At 43.2% G+C, this 27,328-nt stretch overlaps 1 protein-coding gene across 3 annotated transcripts in view; it reads left to right on the forward strand.

The window, feature by feature from the left end:
• SLAIN2 (SLAIN motif family member 2) overlaps nt 1-27,328 on the forward strand; it is a 70,157-nt gene that overhangs the window by 20,907 nt on the left and 21,922 nt on the right. For all 3 annotated transcript variants that reach the window (XM_063457932.1, XM_063457933.1, XM_063457934.1), the window contains exons 2-3: nt 8,660-8,808; nt 20,106-20,273. In XM_063457932.1, coding sequence (XP_063314002.1) covers nt 8,660-8,808; nt 20,106-20,273 — 317 coding nt within the window. The remainder of the gene's footprint in view (nt 1-8,659; nt 8,809-20,105; nt 20,274-27,328) is intronic.

Here is a 27,328-nt window from a genome sequence, read left to right on the forward strand (position 1 = left end):
TCAGAATGTCAACTTCCATTCTGTATTTATATCCATGAACCCTTTTTATACATGGTTCTTCCACAGTAACTTGACAAAAAATACATGTAACTTCCCTCATATTTTGTGTAGTGCAAATAACTACCTAAGGTTTTATGTCGGGGTCCTGTCACAATGTGTGTCAGAATGTCTCTCTCTGTGTCAGAATCTCTCTCTCTCTCTCTCTCTGTGTGTGTGTCAGAATGTGTCTCTCTCTCTCTGTGTCAGAATGTCTCTCTCTGTGTCAGAATGTCTCTCTCTCTCTGTGTCAGAATGTGTCTCTCTCTGTGTCAGAATGTGTCTCTCTCTGTGTCAGAATGTGTCTCTCTCTGTGTCAGAATGTGTCTCTCTCTGTGTCAGAATGTGTCTCTCTCTGTGTCAGAATGTGTCTCTCTCTCTGTGTCAGAATGTGTCTCTCTCTGTGTCAGAATGTGTGTCTCTCTCTGTGTCAGAATGTGTGTCTCTCTCTGTGTCAGAATGTGTGTCTCTCTCTGTGTCAGAATGTGTGTCTCTCTCTGTGTCAGAATGTGTGTCTCTCTCTGTGTCAGAATGTGTGTCTCTCTCTCTGTGTCAGAATGTGTGTCTCTCTCTCTGTGTCAGAATGTGTGTCTCTCTCTCTGTGTCAGAATGTGTGTCTCTCTGTGTCAGAATGTGTCTCTCTCTGTGTCAGAATGTGTCTCTCTCTGTGTCAGAATGTGTCTCTCTCTGTGTCAGAATGTGTCTCTCTCTGTGTCAGAATGTGTCTCTCTCTGTGTCAGAATGTGTCTCTCTCTGTGTCAGAATGTGTCTCTCTCTGTGTCAGAATGTGTCTCTCTCTGTGTCAGAATGTGTCTCTCTCTGTGTCAGAATGTGTCTCTCTCTGTGTCAGAATGTGTCTCTCTCTGTGTCAGAATGTGTCTCTCTCTGTGTCAGAATGTGTCTCTCTCTGTGTCAGAATGTGTCTCTCTCTGTGTCAGAATGTGTCTCTCTCTGTGTCAGAATGTGTGTGTCTCTCTCTCTGTGTCAGAATGTGTGTGTCTCTCTCTCTCTGTGTCAGAATGTGTGTGTCTCTCTCTCTCTGTGTCAGAATGTGTGTGTCTCTCTCTCTCTGTGTCAGAATGTGTGTGTCTCTCTCTCTCTGTGTCAGAATGTGTGTGTCTCTCTCTCTCTGTGTCAGAATGTGTGTGTCTCTCTCTCTGTGTCAGAATGTGTGTGTGTGTCTCTCTCTCTGTGTCAGAATGTGTGTCTGTCTCTCTCTCTCTGTGTCAGAATGTGTGTCTCTCTCTCTCTGTGTCAGAATGTGTGTGTCTCTCTCTCTCTCTGTGTCAGAATGTGTGTCTCTCTCTCTCTCTCTGTGTCAGAATGTGTGTCTCTCTCTCTCTCTCTGTGTCAGAATGTCTCTCTCTCTCTGTGTCAGAATGTCTCTCTCTCTCTGTGTCAGAATGTGTGTCTCTCTCTCTGTGTCAGAATGTCTCTCTCTCTCTGTGTCAGAATGTCTCTCTCTCTCTCTCTGTGTCAGAATGTCTCTCTCTCTCTCTCTGTGTCAGAATGTCTCTCTCTCTCTCTCTCTGTGTCAGAATGTCTCTCTCTCTCTCTCTCTGTGTCAGAATGTCTCTCTCTCTCTCTCTCTCTCTGTGTCAGAATGTCTCTCTCTCTCTCTCTCTCTCTCTGTCTGTGTCAGAATGTCTCTCTCTCTCTCTCTCTCTCTCTGTCTGTGTCAGAATGTCTCTCTCTCTCTCTCTCTCTCTCTGTCTGTGTCAGAATGTCTCTCTCTCTCTCTCTCTCTCTCTGTCTGTGTCAGAATGTCTCTCTCTCTCTATCTCTCTGTCAGAATGTCTCTCTCTCTCTCTCTGTGTCAGAATGTCTCTCTCTCTCTCTCTGTGTCAGAATGTGTCTCTCTCTCTCTCTCTCTCTGTGTCAGAATGTCTCTCTCTCTCTCTCTCTCTGTGTCAGAATGTGTCTCTCTCTCTCTCTCTCTCTCTCTGTGTCAGAATGTGTCTCTCTCTCTCTCTCTCTCTGTGTCAGAATGTGTCTCTCTCTCTCTCTCTCTGTGTCAGAATGTCTCTCTCTCTCTCTCTGTGTCAGAATGTCTCTCTCTCTCTCTCTGTGTCAGAATGTCTCTCTCTCTCTGTGTCAGAATGTCTCTCTCTCTCTCTGTGTCAGAATGTCTCTCTCTCTCTCTCTGTGTCAGAATGTCTCTCTCTCTCTCTCTCTGTGTCAGAATGTCTCTCTCTCTCTCTCTGTGTCAGAATGTCTCTCTCTCTCTCTCTGTGTCAGAATGTCTGTGTGTCTCTCTCTCTCTCTCTCTGTGTCAGAATGTCTCTCTCTCTCTCTCTGTGTCAGAATGTGTGTCTCTCTCTCTCTGTGTCAGAATGTGTGTCTCTCTCTCTCTGTGTCAGAATGTGTGTCTCTCTCTCTCTGTGTCAGAATGTGTGTCTCTCTCTCTCTGTGTCAGAATGTGTGTCTCTCTCTCTCTGTGTCAGAATGTGTGTCTCTCTCTCTCTGTGTCAGAATGTGTGTCTCTCTCTCTCTGTGTCAGAATGTGTGTCTCTCTCTCTCTGTGTCAGAATGTGTGTCTCTCTCTCTCTGTGTCAGAATGTGTGTCTCTCTCTCTCTGTGTCAGAATGTGTCTCTCACACATTCTGACACAGAGAGAGAGAGACACACATTCTGACACAGAGAGTCTCTCTCTCTCTGTGTCAGAATGTGTGTCTCTCTCTCTCTGTGTCAGAATGTGTGTCTCTCTCTCTCTGTGTCAGAATGTGTGTCTCTCTCTCTCTCTCTGTGTCAGAATGTGTGTCTCTCTCTCTCTCTCTGTGTCAGAATGTGTGTCTCTCTCTCTCTCTGTGTCAGAATGTGTCTCTCTCTCTCTCTGTGTCAGAATGTCTCTGTGTCTCTCTCTCTCTCTGTGTCAGAATGTCTCTGTCTCTCTCTCTCTCTGTGTCAGAATGTCTCTGTCTCTCTCTCTCTCTGTGTCAGAATGTGTCTCTCTCTCTCTCTCTCTCTGTGTCAGAATGTCTCTCTCTCTCTCTGTGTCAGAATGTCTCTCTCTCTCTCTCTGTGTCAGAATGTCTCTCTCTGTGTGTCAGAATGTCTCTCTCTCTCTGTGTCAGAATGTCTCTCTCTCTCTCTCTGTGTCAGAATGTCTCTCTCTCTCTCTCTGTGTCAGAATGTCTCTCTCTCTCTGTGTGTCAGAATGTCTCTCTCTCTCTCTGTGTCAGAATGTCTCTCTCTCTCTCTGTGTGTCAGAATGTCTCTCTCTCTCTGTCTCTCTGTCAGAATGTCTCTCTCTCTCTGTCTCTGTGTCAGAATGTCTCTCTCTCTCTGTGTCAGAATGTCTCTCTCTCTCTGTGTCAGAATGTCTCTCTCTCTCTGTGTCAGAATGTCTCTCTCTCTCTGTGTCAGAATGTCTCTCTCTCTCTGTGTCAGAATGTCTCTCTCTCTCTGTGTCAGAATGTCTCTCTCTCTCTGTGTCAGAATGTCTCTCTCTCTCTGTGTCAGAATGTCTCTCTCTCTCTGTGTCAGAATGTCTCTCTCTCTCTGTGTCAGAATGTCTCTCTCTCTCTGTGTCAGAATGTCTCTCTCTCTCTGTGTCAGAATGTCTCTCTCTCTCTGTGTCAGAATGTCTCTCTCTCTCTGTGTCAGAATGTCTCTCTCTCTCTGTGTCAGAATGTCTCTCTCTCTCTGTGTCAGAATGTCTCTCTCTCTCTGTGTCAGAATGTCTCTCTCTCTCTGTGTCAGAATGTCTCTCTCTCTCTGTGTCAGAATGTCTCTCTCTCTCTGTGTCAGAATGTCTCTCTCTCTCTGTGTCAGAATGTCTCTCTCTCTCTGTGTCAGAATGTCTCTCTCTCTCTGTGTCAGAATGTCTCTCTCTCTCTGTGTCAGAATGTCTCTCTCTCTCTGTGTCAGAATGTCTCTCTCTCTCTGTGTCAGAATGTCTCTCTCTCTCTCTGTGTCAGAATGTCTCTCTCTCTCTCTGTGTCAGAATGTCTCTCTCTCTCTCTCTGTGTCAGAATGTCTCTCTCTCTCTCTCTGTGTCAGAATGTCTCTCTCTCTCTCTCTGTGTCAGAATGTCTCTCTCTCTCTCTCTGTGTCAGAATGTCTCTCTCTCTCTCTCTGTGTCAGAATGTCTCTCTCTCTCTCTCTGTGTCAGAATGTCTCTCTCTCTCTCTCTGTGTCAGAATGTCTCTCTCTCTCTCTCTGTGTCAGAATGTCTCTCTCTCTCTCTCTGTGTCAGAATGTCTCTCTCTCTCTCTCTGTGTCAGAATGTCTCTCTCTCTCTCTCTGTGTCAGAATGTCTCTCTCTCTCTCTCTGTGTCAGAATGTCTCTCTCTCTCTCTCTGTGTCAGAATGTCTCTCTCTCTCTCTCTCTGTGTCAGAATGTCTCTCTCTCTCTCTCTCTGTGTCAGAATGTCTCTCTCTCTCTCTCTGTGTCAGAATGTCTCTCTCTCTCTCTCTGTGTCAGAATGTCTCTCTCTCTCTCTCTCTCTGTGTCAGAATGTCTCTCTCTCTCTCTCTCTCTGTGTCAGAATGTCTCTCTCTCTCTCTCTCTCTCTGTGTCAGAATGTCTCTCTCTCTCTCTCTCTCTGTGTCAGAATGTCTCTCTCTCTCTCTCTCTCTGTGTCAGAATGTCTCTCTCTCTCTCTCTCTCTGTGTCAGAATGTCTCTCTCTCTCTCTCTCTCTCTCTGTGTCAGAATGTCTCTCTCTCTCTCTCTCTCTCTCTGTGTCAGAATGTCTCTCTCTCTCTCTCTCTCTCTGTGTCAGAATGTCTCTCTCTCTCTCTCTGTGTCAGAATGTCTCTCTCTCTCTCTCTGTGTCAGAATGTCTCTCTCTCTCTCTCTGTGTCAGAATGTCTCTCTCTCTCTGTGTCAGAATGTCTCTCTCTCTCTCTCTCTGTGTGTGTCAGAATGTCTCTCTCTCTCTCTCTCTCTGTGTGTGTCAGAATGTCTCTCTCTCTCTCTCTCTGTCAGAATGTCTCTCTCTCTCTCTGTGTCAGAATGTCTCTCTCTCTCTCTGTGTCAGAATGTCTCTCTCTCTCTCTCTGTGTCAGAATGTCTCTCTCTCTCTCTCTCTGTGTCAGAATGTCTCTCTCTCTCTCTCTCTGTCAGAATGTCTCTCTCTCTCTCTCTCTCTCTCTCTCTCTCTCTGTGTCAGAATGTCTCTCTCTCTTTCTCTCTCTCTCTCTCTCTGTGTCAGAATGTCTTTCTCTCTCTCTCTCTCTGTGTCAGAATGTCTCTCTCTCTCTCTCTCTCTCTCTCTCTCTCTCTCTCTGTGTGTCAGAATGTCTCTCTCTCTCTCTCTCTCTCTCTCTCTCTCTCTCTGTGTGTCAGAATGTCTCTCTCTCTCTGTCAGAATGTCTCTCTCTCTCTCTCTGTGTCAGAATGTCTCTCTCTCTCTCTCTGTGTCAGAATGTCTCTCTCTCTCTCTCTCTGTGTCAGAATGTCTCTCTCTCTCTCTCTCTCTGTGTCAGAATGTCTCTCTCTCTCTCTCTGTGTCAGAATGTCTCTCTCTCTCTCTCTGTGTCAGAATGTCTCTCTCTCTCTCTCTCTGTGTCAGAATGTCTCTCTCTCTCTCTCTCTCTCTGTGTCAGAATGTCTCTCTCTCTCTCTCTCTCTGTGTCAGAATGTCTCTCTCTCTGTGTCAGAATGTCTCTCTCTCTGTGTCAGAATGTCTCTCTCTCTCTGTCAGAATGTCTCTCTCTCTGTGTCAGAATGTCTCTCTCTCTGTGTCAGAATGTCTCTCTCTCTCTGTGTCAGAATGTGTCTCTCTCTCTCTCTCTCTCTCTGTCAGAATGTCTCTATCTCTCTCTCTCTCTCTGTGTCAGAATGTCTCTATCTCTCTCTCTCTCTCTGTGTCAGAATGTCTCTCTCTCTCTGTGTCAGAATGTCTCTCTCTCTCTGTGTCAGAATGTCTGTGTCTCTCTCTCTCTCTCTCTCTGTGTCAGAATGTCTGTGTCTCTCTCTCTCTCTCTGTGTCAGAATGTCTGTGTCTCTCTCTCTCTCTCTGTGTCAGAATGTCTCTCTCTCTCTCGCTCTCTGTCAGAATGTCTCTCTCTCGCTCTCTCTCTCTCTCTGTCAGAATGTCTCTCTCTCTCGCTCTCTGTGTCAGAATGTTTCTCTCTCTCGCTCTCTCTCTCTCTGTCAGAATGTCTCTCTCTCTCTCTCTGTCAGAATGTCTCTCTCTCTCTCTCTGTCAGAATGTCTCTCTCTCTCTCTCTGTCAGAATGTCTCTCTCTCTCTCTCTCTGTCAGAATGTCTCTCTCTCTCTCTCTCTCTCTCTCTCTCTCTCTCTGTCAGAATGTCTCTCTCTCTCTTTCTCTCTCGCTCTCTGTCAGAATGTCTCTCTCTCTCGCTCTCTGTCAGAATGTCTCTCTCTCTCTCGCTCGCTCTCTGTCAGAATGTCTCTCGCTCGCTCTCTGTCAGAATGTCTCTCTCTCGCTCGCTCTCTGTCAGAATGTCTCTCTCTCGCTCGCTCTCTGTCAGAATGTCTCTCTCTCGCTCGCTCTCTGTCAGAATGTCTCTCTCTCTCGCTCGCTCTCTGTCAGAATGTCTCTCTCTCTCGCTCGCTCTCTGTCAGAATGTCTCTCTCTCTCGCTCGCTCTCTGTCAGAATGTCTCTCTCTCTCGCTCGCTCTCTGTCAGAATGTCTCTCTCTCTCGCTCGCTCTCTGTCAGAATGTCTCTCTCTCTCGCTCTCTGTCAGAATGTCTCTCTCTCTCGCTCTCTGTCAGAATGTCTCTCTCTCGCTCACTCTCTGTCAGAATGTCTCTCTCTCTCGCTCTCTGTCAGAATGTCTCTCTCTCTCGCTCTCTGTCAGAATGTTTCTCTCTCTCACTCTGTCAGAATGTCTCTCTCTCTCGCTCTCTGTCAGAATGTCTCTCTCTCTCACTCTGTCAGAATGTCTCTCTCACTCTGTCAGAATGTCTCTCTCTCTCACTCTGTCAGAATGTCTCTCTCTCACTCTGTCAGAATGTCTCTCTCTCTCTCTCGCGCTCTCTCTCTCTCTGTTTAGGTACCTGCAGCCCTCCGATCACAAAATAGGTGTTTTTACTCACCTTCTTTCCCACGCTATGCCAGTTTTCCGCGGCTTGTCCTGGTGAGACAATCAATCTTTAAGATCTCCGCTAAACCAATGCCTTCCTATAGGAAAGCTTTGGGAAGATATTGCGCATGTTTTCTATATTCAGCATCCATGCAGAGCGTGGAGACGCTGAACAAAGGTACTGTGCAGCAATGACACAGGACTCTCTAGTGGCGTGTGAGTGACTGTCACTAGAGGTGTTACTAGGTAGCAATGGAAACACTGCCTTTTCTCTGAATTTTCTTTTTTTTAGCTGGCTCCTAGATTCCAAACAAACTTGTCAAGCCCTGGATTACAGGAAGTTCCGTGCATTTGTTCTTGACCTTCCTCTTTTTATCACTCTTGTAAAGAGTTTGCTATAATGCAGCCTTTTGTTAATGGTACATTTTGTCTCTTCTGTACCCACCAACTGGCATTTCTAGTGTGTGATTTTCAAAAAAATCTTTGCTCGTCTGCTACTGTAGTTTTCAACATAATTTGCTTGTTCTTAACACCGCACTGTCACTCTCTGGGGACTTTGCATAATTTGCAAAGACCTGCGATGGTGACATCGCAGCTGGTGGCCGGGGGATGCAGGGAAAGGTGGGATTTACTTGAACCTGTCCCTTGTGGACACAGCTAATTTCATCAGGCTGGTCCGCTTCTGGTGCTGAATTCAGCGCCAGGAGCAGATGTCACCTCTGTACTCTCACACAGGGTCCTCCATAGACACAGCTAATATCTTTGCAGCCATCACTGGTGTCTAGAAGTGTCAAGTGTAGGAAATATACTAAGCCAAAGTAGTCTGTACTCAATGAAATTCCAATGCAGTCAATAGTAGTATTTCATAAAGGTTTTATCTTTATGAAATATAGGTACTCATTTTGTTGGGGGGCGGGGCAGTGTATGTGTGTTTCAGTGTATCACAGACACACAAAGCCAGCATACCACACACAGCCAGCGCTGATCTTACATACATGAGATACACACACAAACTCTCTCTCCTCCCTCTGCCCTCCCCAGGCTCTTGGCAGAGCTCCCAATCTTTTTAATTGTTTTGTGCCAGGACAAGTAGATTGTCAAGACAGTCAAGTAGGTTGGGCTACTAATTTAGTCCATTGGACCCGTAGATTGTTTTATACATTGTGATTGCGGAGCCAAAATAATATATTTTCTTATGGCTCAATCACTGAATGTTTTGCACCAATGAATCAAAGCTGGAATCTTTAATGCTAAATAGTTGCATTCTGTATTTATATTTGCTTCCTGTTTTGTTGGTACAATCCATTTATATTTTACTGTGTGCCATACTTTAGCTTATTCTTGATATGCTTGAGGTATACTTTAGTTGCTTGAAGGTTGAGAGTACTGCTAACTTTCTAATATTAGGTTAACCTACCCCTATATGTGAAATTAAGAATGAAGAGTAGAAATTGCACCTTCATCCTGTCAGACTTTGTTGTAAGCGCTGCACATTACTAGTTCATTTAAAAGAAAACCAAGAATCAGAGTTGTTCTAGATGATTTCCAGTCTTTTATTCAATGGTTTTATCTTGTTAAGAACAAGTATTTATTGTAAAATCCTATTTTATTTTTATTTTCAGGTTATATACTTCACCAAAGAAAAAGCAAACTCCTTTGCAAAAATCCATAAGTCCATTGGTCTGGTGTCGGCAGGTTTTTGACAGTCCAAGTCCTGACCTGGAATGTGCAAAAAAGTCACTTCTCCATAGGCTTGAACAAACAATGTCAGGTGAGCAGAAACAAATCAACTTAACAGCTACCACATTATTGTGACAGATGGGGAGGAACAACGGGTAGATATAAAATATATTTGTGTGTGCATTTTTGTTCCTCATTCCATTCTAAATTTCATTTATGTAGAATACAAATATAAAACAGCTAAAAATGACATTACAGAAGTGTGTGTGTGTGTGTGTGTGTGTGTGTGTGTGTGTGTGTGTGTGTATGTATGTATGTATGCATGTATGTATATCTATCTATCTACCTATCTATACCTATCTCTTTTTTGTGTATATATAATGGCACAAAATCGAAACAACCTATTTTACATTAAAAACAAACAAACACTAAACCCTGCATATTAAAAAAACAACATGGTAACATTGATAACTGCATTCATTCTGATTGGATGCTTTTTCATGTCAGATCAATAACTAGAAGGTGTTGTGCTGTAAGATGCACATATTCCTAAGCAAAGATCTACATTTAATTTGCATACTTTTTACATATAACTGCAGTCCTCTGTGTTAACCTTTTAATGCAAGCAGAATTACTGTCCTTTGAGATCGTTAATAGATTAAATTTGTTTTCAGTCTTTTTGGTGCATACTTACTAGCCAGCTTGAAAAACGTCACTAGTATTTACCCACTACTTCAACAGATTGCTAAATATTTTTAAGAAACCATATAACACGGTTTGCAAAAGCATAGCATCTGTTGCATAAGCTTTTTGCATTCTACTCTAGGCGTCCAGGACTTCCAAGCTGTTAAGAACACTTTGTATTTGTTGCCTTTCAGCCAAACACAATAGTCTTTTTTTTTTTTTTTTTTTTTTTAGCAATGAATCTTTTTATTTTAATATGAAATCGAAATTAGTAGATAGTTTGCAAGACTTTTTGTTGATATCTGGTTTTCTAGTGACCTACAAAGCCGCCTCCCATATTTTGTACATATTTAATTGTTGCCTAGTTACTTGGTAGTTTGTATATAAACACCCTTTTTTTTTATATTTACTGTGATTTACAGATACTTGGTAAAGGGACATCATACTAAATAGTTGAGCAATTATTATAATTTGCAGTAACAATAATTGAGGGGAGCTTTCATACACACGATTATCAAGCTGTGTTCAAATGTAAAGGAAGAGTTCTTTCAATGTATCAAGCGTTATAGATACGTGCCTCCAACTTGGAGATGCTTTCAGCACACATGCATGCTCTGTAGTTTACCACAATTCCTTTTCATATTGTGCAGAAATACTTTGGACAGGCGGTGCTATTACGACAAAGTTGTTGTGCTTTTTTTTTTTTTTTTCAAGCAAATGATTTGTTGTTGGAATGTGACATCGCCACCAGTGTGCCAGTTCTTGTCAATGTGGCCCTTATTTTTCTTGCTTATATGGCTTTAATTGGCAAGGCTTGGTTGCTTTTATATGCAACCTGCATGCACTTTCACAGAGTTTTATATAAAACACTAAAGAGTTAGTAGAAATATTAACACTTTAGCATCCATCGTCTCTCTGGCTCCAGTAGCTTGTCAACAGAAAGAGAGTGCACACACCCAAACTGAAATCCTATTCTCCTGGTGCCTGTAGTTTACGTACAGGACTGGGCACACAGACGGTTAGTTTAAAAAAAAAAAAAGTAATGGAAGTGGTGGTTAATTTCTGTTGGTTTTTGTTTTGTTTTTTTCCTGTGCCCTACCGGATCTATGTGTGCATTTTAATTTTTTTTATTGTTCTCTATATCTTAAAGATTGTACTCCAACCCTACTACTCCACCTTTAATTAAGTTATTCTCTTTTTTTTCCTTGTGCCAGATCTCCATATCCAGATGCAGCTATTTTGTTTCAGTATTTGCAGCAAAATTCAAGAATTGACAGCCTCTGCAGTGAGATCTCACCAGACTAGTAAATAGCTCAGCTAGTCATTAAAGTTGTAGTTTTGCTCTCTTTAATGCTATAAAGTGCTCAATGCTAAGCTGCAACTCCTCTAAATCCCTGCTACACATCTGTAATATCCAAAGAAAAGAAAGTTACCTATGCTCTCTCCTTAATCCCTAAGTATATTTAGACAAATGGAGGTCATTTAGTTGCTCCAATGGCCATTGGATGGAATGCCCGCCTGCCAACGTCAAGGCAAACCCCCCTAAAGCGGGTCCTACACTGACCCTTCAGCCTTCTTCCTTGAGCTTCTGGCAAATATATCTCTAATGAGACAGAGAGGGGTATTTTTTATATACACCCCTATATACTTATTAACCCTTAATAGGGAACACATGGGATGGGCAGAAGCATTGTAACCAGGCTGTGTGATACAAAGTAAATACAAATACAAAAAGAGAAGTCCTGCGCTCACTCCCATCACTACTGGGCCGGCAGCAAAGACTACAGTACACATTAGCCCCAATATATAGTAAAAACCAAAGAAAAGAAAGTTACCTGCACTTTCTCCTTAATCCCTATGTATATTAAGACAAATGGAGGTCATTTAGTTGCTCCAATGGCCATTGGAGGGAATGCCGCCTGCCAACATCAAGGAGAGAGCGCAGGTAACTTTTTCTTTTCTTTGTTTTTTACTATATATTGGGGCTGATGTGTACTGTAGTCATTGCTGCCGGTCCAGTAGTGATGGAAGTGAGTGCAGGACTTATCTTTTTGTATTTACTTTGTATCACACAGCCTTGTTACAATGCTGCCGCCAATCCCATGTGTTCCCTATTAAGGGTTAATAAGTATATAGGGGTGTATATAAAAAATACCCCTGTGTCTCATTAGAGATATCTTTGCCAGGAAGTTCTCTTTATTGCAACCTTGATGATAAGAAATAGAAGACATAGTATTAAATGTTCTTTTTAATTTTCAAATACAAAACTTAAGTTGGTTTTCAATATTGTTATAGGATTAAAATAAAAAAGGTGAGCTGTGTCTTTAAGACAACTGCAATATTAAAGGATTACTATAGGGTCAGGAACACAAACATGTATTCCTGACCCTATAGTGTTAAAAACACCATCTAGACCCCCTGGGCCCCTCATGCCTCCATACATATAGTAACAAGCTTACTGTATTCAAGCTTGAAGCTGTAACTCTGCATGCTGCAACAAGCAGTCTGCTGACATCATCAGAAATGGTAGCCTGATCCTATCACAGTGCTTCCCCATAGGATTGGCTGAGACTAAGAAAGAGGCAGATCAGGGGCAGAGCCAGCATGATTCAAACACAGCCCTGGCCATCTCCTCATAGAGCCGAATTGAATCAATGAATCTCTATGAGGAAAGTTCAGTGTCTGCATGCAGAGGGAGGAGATACTGAACCACAGGATGCTGTGCATAGCGCTGCCCTGTGCTCTGCTGACTGCAGATCTGAGTGGATGGAGGCATATAATGCCTCCTTCAACTCCGAAGTCCCTCTGGTTCACTCTGAGTGACAGCAACTGGAGGTGCTCCTAGCTTTCAATTTAAACACTGTATTTTCTCAGAAAATGGTTATCACCTGAACAACCTCAGTAAGCTGAAGTTGTTCAGGTGACTATAGTGTCCCTTTAAGTGAATACCACAATCTGTTATGGATGTTATAGAACCAGCAAGTGATAAACACCAAAGTGCACTATTCAATCAATAAAGTACGTAAAAGATAAGTCCAATCAAGTTGTGTATAAAGCACAATTAAGTCCGTCAATATACATTGCAGTAGGAGTGTAAAGTGTTCCACGCTTCACTTACATAATACATTATCCATATGTCTATACGTTCATTGAGAGGAAGTGATTTTGGTGGTTAGACTGTTCCTTTACATTAAATGACATAGGAAACCAGATACATTTCAACCAACAACAAAAATCTTTCTGACAAATGGCACTGGCTCACATTTTGCAATTCCCACACCGACTAGTACCTGTCATTTATATCGCCATTAGATCCAGTAATTGAGGGTTCGGTGATCTAAAATAAAGGAGCACATAATCTATATAATGAATGTGCCTTTTAAGATTTCAGCATTATTTATCCTATTCATGAAATTGGCTGAAGTTGCTCAAAGTTCACCTTTTTACTATATTTGTCGCTGACGTCGAAGAGGGAGGAGAGGTCACCAGCACCGAGGGAGCCTGGCGCTGGATAAAGGTAAGTGGCTGAAGGGGTTTTAACCCCTTCAGCCCAGCGGGAGAGGGGGTCCTGAGGGTGGGGGGAACTAAGGATTATATAGTGTCAGGAAAACGAGTTTATTTTCCTGACACTATAGTGGTCCTTTAACCCCTTCAGGACGGAGTCAATAGTGCACGTTCTGATCAAAACAAAAACTAGAATTTGCGCTATATGTCTGTTCACCCATAGTTCCCCTCTTTCAAATTATAAGCACCCACACTTATTATATATCATTTTGTTCAGGAGAACCAGGGCTTTAATTTATCATTAACTATTCGTATATGGAACATAATTTATTATGAATAAAATTTTAAAAAAATGTGAGAAAATAAGATTTTTTTTTTTTTTTAAATTTGCATTTCCGTCTGACATTTTAACTGTGAATGTCATAATACTGTTAGGTTTTACTGCAAAAAAAAAATGCACATATTTGTAATCAGCGATGTGTCACGAGTACAACAGTACCCCCCATTAACAGGTTTTATGTTGTTTTGGAAAGTTACAGGGTCAAATATAGAAAATTCCATTTTCAAATTAAAATTTTCCAGATTAGTAATGTTACCTTTGAGACGGTGTGGTAGCCCAGGAATGAGAATTACCCCCATAATGGCATAGCATTTGAAAAAGAAGACAAGCCAAGGTATTGAAAGTGGGGTATGTTTAGTCTTTTTTAGTAGCCACTTAGTCACAAACACTGGCCAAAGTTAGCGTTCATATTTGTTTTTGTGTGAAAAAAAGCAAAAAACAAATATTTGGCCAGTGATTGTGACTAAGTGGCTACTAAGAAAGACTGGACATACCCCACTTGCAATACCTCGGGTTGTCTACTTTTGCAAATGGTATGCCATCATGGGGGTAATTTTCATTCCTGGGCTACCATACGCTCTCAAAGGCAACATAACCAATCTGGCAAATTTCAATGTGAAAAAAATGAAATGCAAGCCTTATATGTGACTCTCTAACTTTCCAAAACACCATAAAACCTGTACATGGGGGGTACTGTTATTCTCGGGAGACTTCACTAAACACAAATATTAGTGTTTTATAACAGTAAAACATATTACAACAATAATAAAGACCATAAAAGTGCCGTTCGCTTGTAAAAAATGCGAAAAACGTCACTTTTACTTAAAATATCATCGTTGTAATACAATTTACCAGTTTGAAACACTAATATTTTAGTTCAGCGAAGTCTCCTGAGTAAAACAGTACCCCCTATGTACAGGTTTTATGGTGTCTTGGAGAGTTACAGGGTCAAATATAGTGCTTGCGAATTAAATTCTCTGCACTTTCTCCCTGTGTTGTCAGGCATGTCAATCAAATTTGAATTAATCAAATGACATCATTACGTTAAAAGATTATTTAAATATACACGTAGAATTTTAATATATATGCATTTATAGGTATTTAAATTCTACGTGTATACTAATGTAATCTTTTATGTAATTATATGTATTTATATATATATTTGCGGTTATTTGTATTTTATATATAGATAGATATATATATATAGAATGTCATTCTAAGTGTATTTTGTTATATATATATATATATATAATATAAAAATGCAAAATCTGGCACTCTACCTTAATAGTTTGATCCTTCAAAAAAATGCCTCGGTGCTGCAGAGCGTAGATATGCAAGGAAATAATGAGACAGAGCACTCCAGAGGTCTTGGTGAAAAAAGTTATTTATCCGTGTAAAAAAGAATCGACGTTTCGACCTGCAGGTCTTTATCAAGATTATATATATATATAACAAAATACAGTTAGAATGAAATTACCGTATATACTCGAGTATAAGCAGAGTTTTTCAGCACATTTTTTGTGCTGAAAAACCCCAACTCGGCTTATACTCGAGTCAATAGTCTGTATTATGGCAATTTACATTGCCATAATACAGACTGGGGCTGGCAGAGAGTTTACTTACCTGTCCTGCAGCTCCTGTCAGCTCCCTCCTCCTCCTCCTCCGCGCCGTCCGTTCAGCACCTCGGTCAGCTCCCAGTGTAAGTGACTTAGAGTGTGAGCTGACAGAAGAGCTGAACTGACGGCGCGGAGGAGGAGGGAGCTGACAGGAGCTGCAGGACAGGTAAGTAAACTCTCTGCCAGCCCCCCTCTCCCCCCCACTGAACTGCCAATGCTGGACCACCAGGGAAGGAGAGCCCCCCTCCCGGCCATATATCAAGCAGGGAGGGGGGACGAAAAAAAAAATATTAATAATAATAATTAAATAAAAATAATAATAATTAAATTAAATAAAAAATAATAATAATAAAAAAATAAAAAAATTGCCCACCCCCCACCAAGGCTCTGCAACACACACACGCGCACTGCATTCGTACACGCGCACTGCATTCGTACACACGCACTGCATTCGTACGCACGCACTGCATTCGTACGCACGCACTGCATTCGTACGCACGCACTGCATTCGTGCGCACGCACTGCATTCGTGCGCACGCACTGCATTCGTGCGCACGCACTGCATTCGTGCGCACGCACTGCATTCGTGCGCACGCACTGCATTCGTGCGCACGCACTGCATTCGTGCGCACGCACTGCATTCGTGCGCACGCACTGCATTCGTGCGCACGCACTGCATTCGTGCGCACGCACTGCATTCGTGCGCACGCACTGCATTCGTGCGCACGCACTGCATTCGTGCGCACGCACTGCATTCGCGCACGCACTGCACTCGCGCACGCCGCTCGCACTGCACTCGCGCACGCCGCTCGCGCATGCACTGCACTCATGCACACACTGCACTCGCACGCACCGCACTGCACTCACGCACGCACTGCCACGCACTGCACTCGCACGCTCGCACTGCACTCATGCACGCACTGCACTCATGCACGCACTGCACTCATGCACGCACTGCACTCACGCTCGCACTGCACGCACACGCTCGCACTGCACTCACGCACGCACTGCCACGCACTCGCACGCTCGCACTGCACTCACGCACGCACTGCACTCACGCACTGCACTCGCACGCTCGCACTGCACTCATGCTCGCACGCTCGCACTGCACTCATGCACGCACTGCCACGCACGCACTGCACTCGCACGCTCGCACTGCACTCATGCACGCACTGCACTCGCACGCTCGCACTGCACTCATGCACGCACTGCCACGCACGCACTGCGCTCGCACTGCACTCGCACGCTCGCACTGCACTCATGCACGCACTGCCACGCACGCACTGCACTCGCACGCTCGCACTGCACTCATGCACGCACTGCCACGCACGCACTGCACTCGCACGCTCGCACTGCACTCATTATATATACACACTGCATTCATTATATATACACACTGCATTCATTATATACACACACTGTAAATAAATATTCAATTAATATATTTTTTTTAGGATCGAATTTTATTTAGAAATTTACCAGTAGCTGCTGCATTTCCCACCCTAGTCTTATACTCGAGTCAATACGTTTTCCCAGTTTTTTGGGGTAAAATTAGGGGCCTCGGCTTGTATTCGGGTCGGCTTATACTCTAGTATATACGGTACATATGGATATATAATTTATATTAAATTTTGTTTCAATATTTTATTTATTTTATTATTTTATTTATTATTTTAATTATATGTATTTATATATAATATATGTACATCTATTATATATAATATATACATATATGTAACGTCATTCTAAGTGTATTTTAATATTAATATATATACTTATATTAATATTAAAATACACTTTGTATGACGCTACATATATATAATACGTATATATTATATAATGTACATATACATATATTATATATAAATACGTATAAATAAATTAAAATAATAAAATAAATAAAATATATTTAATATATATATATAAATATATTTAATTTATTTTTACACTTGTTTAATTTTTAATTTTTTTTTTACTTTCCTACCAGCAGGGGGACTGCCTGATATTTCAGACAGTCCCCCTGCTGGCAGATCCATAGCCAGCTATAGGGGGCCATGTGATCGCTCTTTGAGAGCGACCACATGGCCCCCGGGGGCCTGATTTGCCGTGGGGGGGGGGGGCGGGCTGCCAGGCAGTCCTCCCGAAGCGGAGCGCCGGGTAGGTGAGTATCCCGGGCGCTCCAGGGCTTAAAGCCGTTACGACGTTCCATGCCACCGCAACGGCTTTAAAGCCCACTTAAAGCGGGACGGCATGGTACGTCATAACGGCGTTAACGGGTTAATCATCTGTTCTTGTGTTGATTTAAATACCGTAGCCCCTTGTGTTATTTACACAGCAGTGGTGATGGTCATTTTCTCGACAGTTGCGTATCTTACCAAATTAAATTAAATTAACCCCTTAAGGACACATGACGTGCCTGACACGTCATGATTCCCTTTTATTCCAGAAGTTTGGTCCTTAAGGGGTTAAGATCAAATTAAACAAGCACCTAACAGACACTAACCCTCTGTTACCACACAGCTAAATCATATTCCCAATTTCTATGGGAAGAAACATTGTCTCAAACTGCATATCCTTGAGGATACTTGTCATTTTTATTGTACTTTTTCTGCTTCTGACTATGCAGTCTTTTTAATTATATTGTTAAAGGGGCATTTATACCACAGGACACTACTGTATTGGTTATAGTGCTGGCAAGCCACTGGTTATATGTTAAAGGAACACTAGAGGGTCAGGAGGACAAACGTGTGTTCCTGACCCTATAGTGTTAAAACCACTATTTAGTTGACTTGCCCCTACCTAATCCCATTAGAAAGGGTTAAAACACACCTTATTTCCAGTGCCGCATGGGTATGCTTTCCCCACCCCAGATCAGTCTCTGGGGCGGGGATTGTCCTTAGGAAAAGCATTGGATTGCCTCAGATCATCAAGAGGGCGGGGCCAAATCAATATCTCCTTATAGATGCATTGAATCAAGGCATTTTTATGAGGAAAGTTCAGCGTCTCCATGCAGAGCGTGGAGACACTGGATGGCAGTGTTGAACAGTGTGAAGTGGCCACCACTGGAGGTGTCATTAGGCTGTAAATGTAAACACTGCCTTTTTTATGAAAAGATGGTGTTTACTGCAAAAAGCCTGCAGGGACTAATTAGACTCACTAGATACATTAAGCTGTAATTGTTCTGATGACTAGAGTGTTCCTTTAAATTATTTTTGAACAGTATAATACAGGGAGTTCTCTGGGAACCCATGGTCTCTGTATCACTAATCTACTACATTTAAACTGTATATACATAGTTATTGTTAGAGAGAATAATTGAGTTGGGGGGAGGAGGGGAATTAAATATTCTACTTGTCCGAAATTTATCACAACATTTTTAATTAACCAGCTAAATGAATAAATACCTCTATTGCCTTTAAAGATAAGTAAATTGATTTAAAAAGACGAGCTCTATCTTTATTTAGTATCCTAATCTCTCCAATCCCATTTGTAAATCTCATAATTGAGTTTGTGATTTATGCACCGTGAATGTGGGTGGGTGTTGCAGCATTTTATGACAAAACATATGAGGTCAAAATTGTGATTTATATAGGAACATTCATTATGTGGAAGAAATACTGCAATGCGACACATTGTTCTAAATATAAAATAAGAATTAGGTCAAGTGGGCAAGAATACCATGTTTCCATTTATGTCATGTAGCATAAACCGTAATTTAGCAGTGCATCCACCACCGAAGATCACAAATTCCCAAGAATAGGAAAACTAGGTTAAGGAACACTATTCCTAAATTGCCAAATCATCATGTGGGGCTGAGGGAGCACAGGCCTAAAAGTATTAGTCCATGGAAATTGATGTTCTTTGTAAAGTTAATATTTGTGGTACATGCTGTTTAGGAGTTAAATCTATTTTTTTTTTTTTTTTTTTTTATATTTATACAGCCATAACCTTACGTTCCCTGGCACGGAGTCACACAGCCGCCATGAAAATAAGTTTAATTTTCAAACCCATTTTACAACAGTGTTTGATTTGGAAATTATCTCCTACTCTGTTAATTAAATGTTAATATCATATTGGAGGTTGCTGCAAACTCTAGCAGGAATTAAACACACTGTAGAAGGAAAGTTAATATAATATGAGCTATTTTTCAGGAAGTGTGTGGGTAGCCGGAGTGAAACACATGGGGAGGGAGCTGTGGCTGTGGACGCATAAACAAACTTGACACCTAAATGACAGAAAATGGAACAGTGAGATTGCAGGGGCATGATCTACATACGCAAAAAACACTTTGTGGAGTTGAAGCTTGTTGGTGGTTATGTCTCTTTAAATTCTGTACAAGGAATCAATAATACTTTGTATTAAGAATATAATAATGTGATTCTTTGACCTTGATTGTCCACCAGGTCAGATACTTAGATGGAAATTAGTCCTGCACTGAACAGGAGCCATTGTAGGTTGGTACACACATAATAAATGGTCAGGAAGAAGAGTAGTGGGTACACATAAGGATTTTTGCTGTCTTGAGGCTAGTCTGAGATGGCTTACAGTGTCTTCATAATCTTTGTATTGTAATGTAGGCTGTTACTAAAATAGTGAGTTGGGACGCAGTGGTGTCAGTGTAAGGAGGAGATGGATTATGTAGCTACTGGGAAGTGTTGATAATATCAATGATTCAGTTTGGATATATTGTCAGCACCTGCACCCTTGACCTATTCTCCAACAGTCAAAATAACATGATAGAAGAAGAAACATAAAATAAAGAAGTGAACGTGTCACAAAACAGAAAAGGATGATGATCTAGTTGCAAAAATTATAATAAGTTAAAAATGTATTGATCTGGTAATTTTCTCTTTTGTTGAATTACGCATGTTAATATTACTTTTCACCTGGAACTTTGTGTATTATACCAACACAGTTCTTAACATTGTTTATGCATTAACACGTTTTTATTTTTCCCAGGCCAAATTGGTTCTTTAGCCTTTTCTTATAAAAAAGTGACTTTTTTTGTAATACATTTTACTGAGCATTTTTTGTTTTTCTTCATAATCCAAAAAATAGTGACTTATCTAATTTATTTGTTTGTTGTTGTCAGTATTGCTGTCCATACTGTATATATTGCTTGTGATCAGCTAGTATAAAAATGTTTTAGTATTTAGAACTGCAGCACTAGTAAAGAAATGGTTTTGTTTTACTAGCTACATACAAACACATACACTATTTATGTTTAACTTTTTTTTTCTCCAGCCAGCAAGAGACAGAGTATGTACAACATTCCATATAATTCTGCCAGTTATGCTAGCTGTTACAGTCCAAATCCTAGTGGAAGTCCATACAGTAGTGGATTCAATTCTCCGTCCTCTACCCTTGTGAGACCTCCAGTAGTGAGGCAGCTGGTACTGCCTAGCAGCACAGGTGAGTAAATAACACAATGTTTATCTGTCAGGGGAAGATACCACCTGAATGTGTACTTACTGTGTCAAGGTGACAAAAACGTTTCTCTCTTCGCACTGCCTCTAAGGCAATTTGTTCACAGGCAAACAAACTTCTCTTTAGACATTGTTATCCTTTTGCCATTTTTGGTGAAAGGAAACCCTAAAATAAAATGTTTATTTCAATGTTTACGAAGAGATCTAAAAAGTAGTCAATACTTCCAACATTTACTGCATTGTTTCCTTGACAGGCTCCCCCATGGCATCATATATTAAAGACTATTTTCTTTTTTGTTGTGCAAGTTTTCTTTTGCAAAACTTTACCTTGAACTGGCTGTTAGGGTCATACCATGTGTGTTCATGTTGCACTCTTGCCTGTCTTAACCCACCCTAAATACATTGTAATATGTTAACAATATTGGTTACCAGATCTTTTTCAAAGCTGTTTTTGCCATGGTGGTATTTTAAGTCTCCTAGTGGAAGTAATCGGCCTTTATTGACGTCAGTGAATATCTTCTAATCAGACGCCATCTGCAGAAAGTACATCCAATAAGCCAAAGAAACTCTGATTCAATTATACTTAATAGATGTTTAAGGAGCTCTGATTTTATTTAACAGGGACATTTCATTATTGGCAGCGGCAATACATTTTCTATTTCAGGCCCAAATTCCATTCTAGGGTGCATTTTTAACATGTTTTTACCTAAATGTTATTTCTTGATGTTGGGGGGAGTAAGGGGGGGGGGAAAGACTTATTAAAAATGGAAAATGATGTAGACTGTCCAGCAACATATCTGCATGCACTGGTCTCCCTCCTGTGACTTCCATTTAAAAAAATAAATAATGCTGTAGTTTTCAATGCTGGGTTTTACATTATCAGTGGAACAGGCATTGCAATAACGAAGAACAATATACCAATGGAAGAGATTCTGACAATCGAAACGTAAGGGCAATAATAAGTAGAGAAAAAATACTACTTTTTACTACTTAACAAGTAGACAAATCATGATACTCAACAGTTTGCATTTTTCTAACAATCGTGCCTGGGAAAATCCCGTAGTAGTTATGCCATTTTGTTCTAAACTCATATTCTCAGCACTTGGTCTGCAACACTGCATCTTACAGAACATCAAGGGGATAATTCTGATGTATATCTGCCCCACTGTCCTGTGAAATAAGCATGAAGAGAGAATGGTATTGCACTGACAAGTACCGGTATCCTAAGAGGTTTCATAGCAGAAATTAGTCAAAACTGCTCACTCAGGTCACACACATTTGTTCAGTGTTCTGTACTTTGCTTTTGTGTGTGCTGTAGTACATGCAAGGAATTCTCCCCCATCATAGGATTAAATGGGTTAGCATGTCTGAGCTCTGTCTGGGTAAAATAGGGTTGAAGATAATGCACTTAAATCCCTACAAACTAGACATGACAAATGAGAATGTATTTACTAATGTGCTTGTTTAAAATGCATTTATTTTGTTTGAGTTATTGACTATGTAACCAATGTGCTTGATAATTCTGCCCTTAAGTATCCCTTTCAACCCTTTTTTCTGCACTTGGCAATGGTTGTGCTCTTTACTTCTGAACTCTGGATTTCAGATACTTCTTTTTTATGAGCATACTTCTGACTTTGTCTTGAAGGCACGCCTACACGTTTTTATATATTCTCTTACTGGCAATGCACATAAAGACTAACCTTCTAATGTCCCAAGCAATAAATTGATGTTAAAGATTTCCAGTTTACTGCAGTATGCTGTGTAAGAGTCAAGTCACAACACAACACCTTTGTTCTTTTTGAAATAACACTTTAGGTAGATTTTCCTGCATCTCTTACATGCTGGGCTGTTTTATGGGGATTTTACCCCACTAAATGCTTCGGTCTTATCCATCACAGTGCCACTCCTTACATTGGTAAACTCCCATACCTATCAAATCTCCTGTTTCGTATAAACTAGTCTATTTCTACTTTTTGCCTGACCATTAAAAAAAACAAAAAAATGACGATATTATTCACCTCTTCTAATCTTTGTCCAGCTTTGCAAATTGTGTGCTATTGTTTTCCATAATTTTAATCCTTTATTGAATAACCTGTAAGATCTGATACCTTACCTTTATTTTTCTCTATCCTGACCCATGAGTTTTGGCCAGGACAAGACCAGCAACAGCACGCAGATAACTTGAAAATTAGCATCATCTTAAAACATAACTTTAAATTGGGTTTCTTCTAAACATAGGCCTTTGTTTATTATTACACTTAAAGCGGCACTGTCATGCCGAACTTACCTTTCCTCAATCTCTTCCTCTTCTCCCCCTCTCTCGGGATCTGTTCTTCTTTTCTTCCTGTCTTCTTTAGTTTTCTTTAAAATCATAAGACAAAGTAGGGACTCTTTGTCTTATGGAGGATTCCTCCGCTTGACCAGCTCTGACCAGCGGAGGAGCAAAGTGTGCTTCATTTCCGCTGGTCAGAGCAATTTTCCAATGATCCCTAGCGTTCCTCCCTGTTCCCACAATGCTTCCTGTCAGTACTGCAGAACGTCCTGTCACTTAGACAGAACGCCGGCAAAACTGCCGAATTGCATCCTAACAGAATGAGAACAGTTTCTCCATTGGTGTTAGGATGCAATTCGGTACTTTGATCGTATCGGAATTTCATTCTAATGAATGAAACTCCGATCCTATTCATTGCCGCGGCTTTGTCTTTCAGACAAATTTACTAATACTAAGTAAAGATTACTTAGTATTAGTAAATAATATGCCCCTACTCGCTATACCGCGAGTAGGGGCATGTCTAGTAAGCAGTGGCTGCTCACTGAGAAAAAAAACAAAAAAACAATAAACACTCCTCTCCCCCCCCCCCCCGCGCGGGTGTTAAAGATGGGGGGGGGGGAAACCTAGTGTCCTCCCCCCTGGCCCCCACCCCTGCACGGTGAGTGGGGGCCCTAATAAAACAATTAGGGGGGGGCCTACTGTCCTCCCCCCCTGGCCCCCACCCCTGCGCGGTGGGTGGGGCCCTAATAAAACAATAAGGGGGGACCTACTGTCCCCCCCCCCGGCCCCCACCCCTGAGCGGTGGGTGGGGGCCCTAATAAAACAATAAAAGGGGGGGGGGAACCTACTGTCCTCCCCCCCGGCCCCCACCCCTGAGCGGTGGGTGGGGGCCCTAATAAAACAATAAGGGGGGGGGAGACCTACTGTCCTCTCCCCTGGCCCCCACCCCTGCACGGTGGGTGGGGGCCCTAATAAAACAATAAGGGGGGGGAGACCTACTGTCCTCCCCCCTGGCCCCCACCCCTGCGCGGTGGGTGGGGGCCCTAATAAAACAATATGGGGGGGGGACCTACTGTCCTCCCCCCGGCCCCCACCCCTGAGCGGTGGGTGGGGACCCTAATAAAACAATTAGGGGGGGACCTATTGTCCTCCCCAGCCCCCACACCTGCGCGGTGGGTGGGGGCCCTAAATGAACACCACCCCCCCCCCCCCCATCAAGGTGACTAGGGGTCCCAAGCCCCTAGTCACCCACCCCCCACCCAAAACATTCTATCCCCTACCTACCCCCCTCACCCTAAAAATAGTGAGGGGGGAATAAAATAACTAACCTGTAAAAAAAAATAATTAAACTTACCATTTGACGTCTTCTTTTTTCTAAATTCTTCTTTCTTCAGCCCCCCAAAAGGCCAAATAAAAATCCATCATACCCGTCGCAATATTAAAAAAAAAACAAAAAAAAAAACGAGCGCAAACAAAAATTAATCCATCTTCACCCATGGAGGGCAGCCGCGTAGGGTCAAAGCTTATAAAGCCTTGCCCCGCCCTGCAATTAGGCTTAGAACACACTGATTGGTTGGTTTAAGTCAATCAGAGTGCTCTGTGTCATTTTACACAGCGTGGGAAAGTTCTTTGGAATTTTCCCACGCTGTGTAAAATGACACAGAGCACTCTGATTGGCTTAAACCAACCAATCAGTGTGTTCTAAGCCTAATTGCAGGGCGGGGCAAGGCTTTATAAGCCTTGACCCGCCCTGCGGAGCTCAGTATGCGGTGTGCCCTCCATGGGTGAACATGGAGTAATTTTTGTTTGCGCTCGTTTTTTTTTTTTTTTTTTTTTTTTTTTTTTAATATTGGGACGGGTATGATGGATTTTTATTTGGCCTTTTGGGGGGCTGAAGAAAGAAGAATTTAGAAAAAAGAAGACGCCAAATGGTAAGTTTAATTTTTTTTTTTTTTTTTTACAGGTTAGTTATTTTATTCCCCCTCACTATTATTAGGGTGAGGGGGGTAGGTAGGGGATAGAATGTTTTGGGTAGGGGGGTGACTAGGGGCTTGGGACCCCTAGTCACCTTGATGGGGGGGTTCATTTAGGGCCCCCACCCACCGCGCAGGGGTGGGGGCCAGAGGGGGAGGACAGTAGGTCCCCCCCCCCTTATTGTTTTATTAGGGCCCCCACCCACCGCATAGGGGTGGGGGCCGGGGGGGAGGACACTAGGTCCCTAACCCCTTATTGTTTTATTAGGGCGTCCACCCACCGCGCAGGGGTGGGGGCCGGGGGGGAGGACAGTAGGTCCCCCCCCTTATTGTTTTATTAGGGCCCCCACCCACCACGCAGGGGTGGGGGCCGGGGGGGGAGGACAATAGGTCCCCCCCCCCCCCCCCCTTATTACCATTTTTTTTTTTTTACAGTGAGCAGCCATAGGCTGTGCTCACTGTTTAGTAGACATGCCCCTACTCGCGGTATAGTGAGTAGGGGCATTTGGGAGCTTTTAATCTCCCTTGTGCTATTATGGGGGTCATATTGACCCCCATAGAGTGAGGGGGGGGGGGGGGGGGCCTGGGGGGCATATGAAGTGGTGGGGAGCTCTGCTCCCTGCCGCTTCTATAGTTACATATTACAAGGAGGGAGCTGCACGCCGGTAGCTCCCTCCTTGTAATAAACTGAACGAACAAACTAACACTGATATTCAGTGTTAGTTTGTTCATCTGATTTTTTCTATTCATTCATTCGTCTGTCTGATGAATGAATAGATGAAATTCCCGTTCGCATGTCCAGGTGTTTCACTGGGCATGTGCGGGAATCTCTCAGTCTGTGTAGTGTGGGTAGACGACGTGTCCCACAGGGACTTCACTTACCCACACAAAGATGGCGGCGCCCTGAATAAAGATCGGGGCAGAAGATAAAGAATAAAAAAAAGGTAATGTGGGGGGCTTAGGGGCATTTGGGGGTGACTAGGGGGTCGATTGGATGTAGTGGAGGCGGGAGGGGGATTAAAAAAAAACGGGATTCGGCATGACAGTGCCGCTTTAAACCCCACTGGTTTGCCTAATTGTCATTGTTTCTATGTGGAATTAGCTTCTTCTCCATTCCTCACATCAATAGTAAGTGACTAGACGTGGTCAGTAGATAAAGCTAGCAGTCAAGTCCACATTTATTTACCATGTACTTAATTCAGTAAGCTCCCTTATAGGAACACTGGTCTAGCTGCATGCAATATACACTATATAATATTATAGTAGCAATGACATGACTTGACACAAACTTGACGCAATTTGTTGGTTTTGTTTTCTTATTTACCATAACAGTGCTGCTTTTACTACGCGGCACTGTCATGCCGAATCCTGTTTTTTTTAACCCCCCCTCCCGCCTCCACTATATCCAATTGACCCACTAGTCACCCCCAAATACCTCTAAGCCCCCCAGATTACCTCTTTTTAAATCTGTATCTTCTGCCCCGATCTATATTCAGGGCGCCGCCATCTTTGTGTGGGTAGGTGAAGTCCCAGTGGGACACATCATCTGCCCACACTAGACAGACTTGCAGCTCCCTCCTTGTAATATGTAAAGATAGAAGCGGCAGGGAGCAGTGCTCCCTGCCGCTTCATAAGCCCCCCATGTCCCCCCCTCACTCTATGGAGGTCAATATGACCCCCATAATAGCACAAGGGAGATTAAAAGCTCCCAAATGCCCCTACTCACTATACCGCGAGTAGGGGCATGTCTACTAAACAGTGAGCAGCCTGTGGCTGCTCACTGTTGAAAAAAAATTACATAAATTACAATAAGGGGGGGGGGGGGCGGACCTATTGTCCTCCCCCCTCCCCCACCCTGAGCGGCGGGTGGGGGCCATGAAGATAATGGGGGGGGAACCTACTGTCCTCCCCCCCCCCCCCCAGGCCCACACCCCTGGGCGGCGGGTGAGGGCCATAATGATAATGAGGGGGGGGGGACCTACTGTCCTCCCCCCTGGCCCCCACCCCTAGCGGTGGTTGGGGGCCCAAAATAAAGAGGGGGGACCTACTGTCCTCCCCCCCCCCCCCCTGCCCCCACCACTGTGTGGCGTGTGGGGGCCATAATGATAATGAGGGGGGGGATGCTACTGTACTCCCCACCCCTGCGCGGTGGTTGGGGGCCCAAAATAAAGAGAGGGGGGGACCTAGTGTCCTCCTCCCCCCCCCGCCCCCACCACTGTGTGGCGGGTGGGGGCCCTAATAAAACAATAAGGGGGGGGACCTACTGTCCTCCCCTCTTGGCCCCCACTGCTGAGCGGTGGGTGGGGGCCCTAAATAAAGATATGGGGGGGACCTACTGTCCTTCCCCCCCACCCCGCCCCCACCACTGTGTGGCGGGTGGGGGCCATAATGATGAGGGGGACGGACCTACTGACCTCCCCCCGGCCCCCACCCCTGAGCGGTGGGTGGGGGCCCTAATAAAACAATAAGGGGGGGGGCCTACGGACCTGAGCGGCGGCGAGGGCACGCCACGTACTGAGCTCCGCAGGGCGGGTCAAGGCTTATAAAGCCTTGCCCCCCCTGCAATTAGGCTTAGAACACTCTGGTTGGTTTAAGCCAATCAGAGTGCTCTGTGTCATTTTACACAGCGTGTGAAAATTCAAAAGATCTTTCCCACGCTGTGTAAAATGACACAGAGCACTCTGATTGGGAGGGGGGGGGGGGGGTTATTAGGTTTTTTGTTTTTTTACAGTGAGCAGCTATAGGCTGCTCACTGCTTTCTACACATGCCACTACTCGCGATATAGCGAGTACGGG

This window comes from Pelobates fuscus, chromosome 6 (assembly GCF_036172605.1).
Source record: "Pelobates fuscus isolate aPelFus1 chromosome 6, aPelFus1.pri, whole genome shotgun sequence".
Classification (NCBI taxonomy): Eukaryota; Metazoa; Chordata; class Amphibia; order Anura; family Pelobatidae; genus Pelobates; species Pelobates fuscus.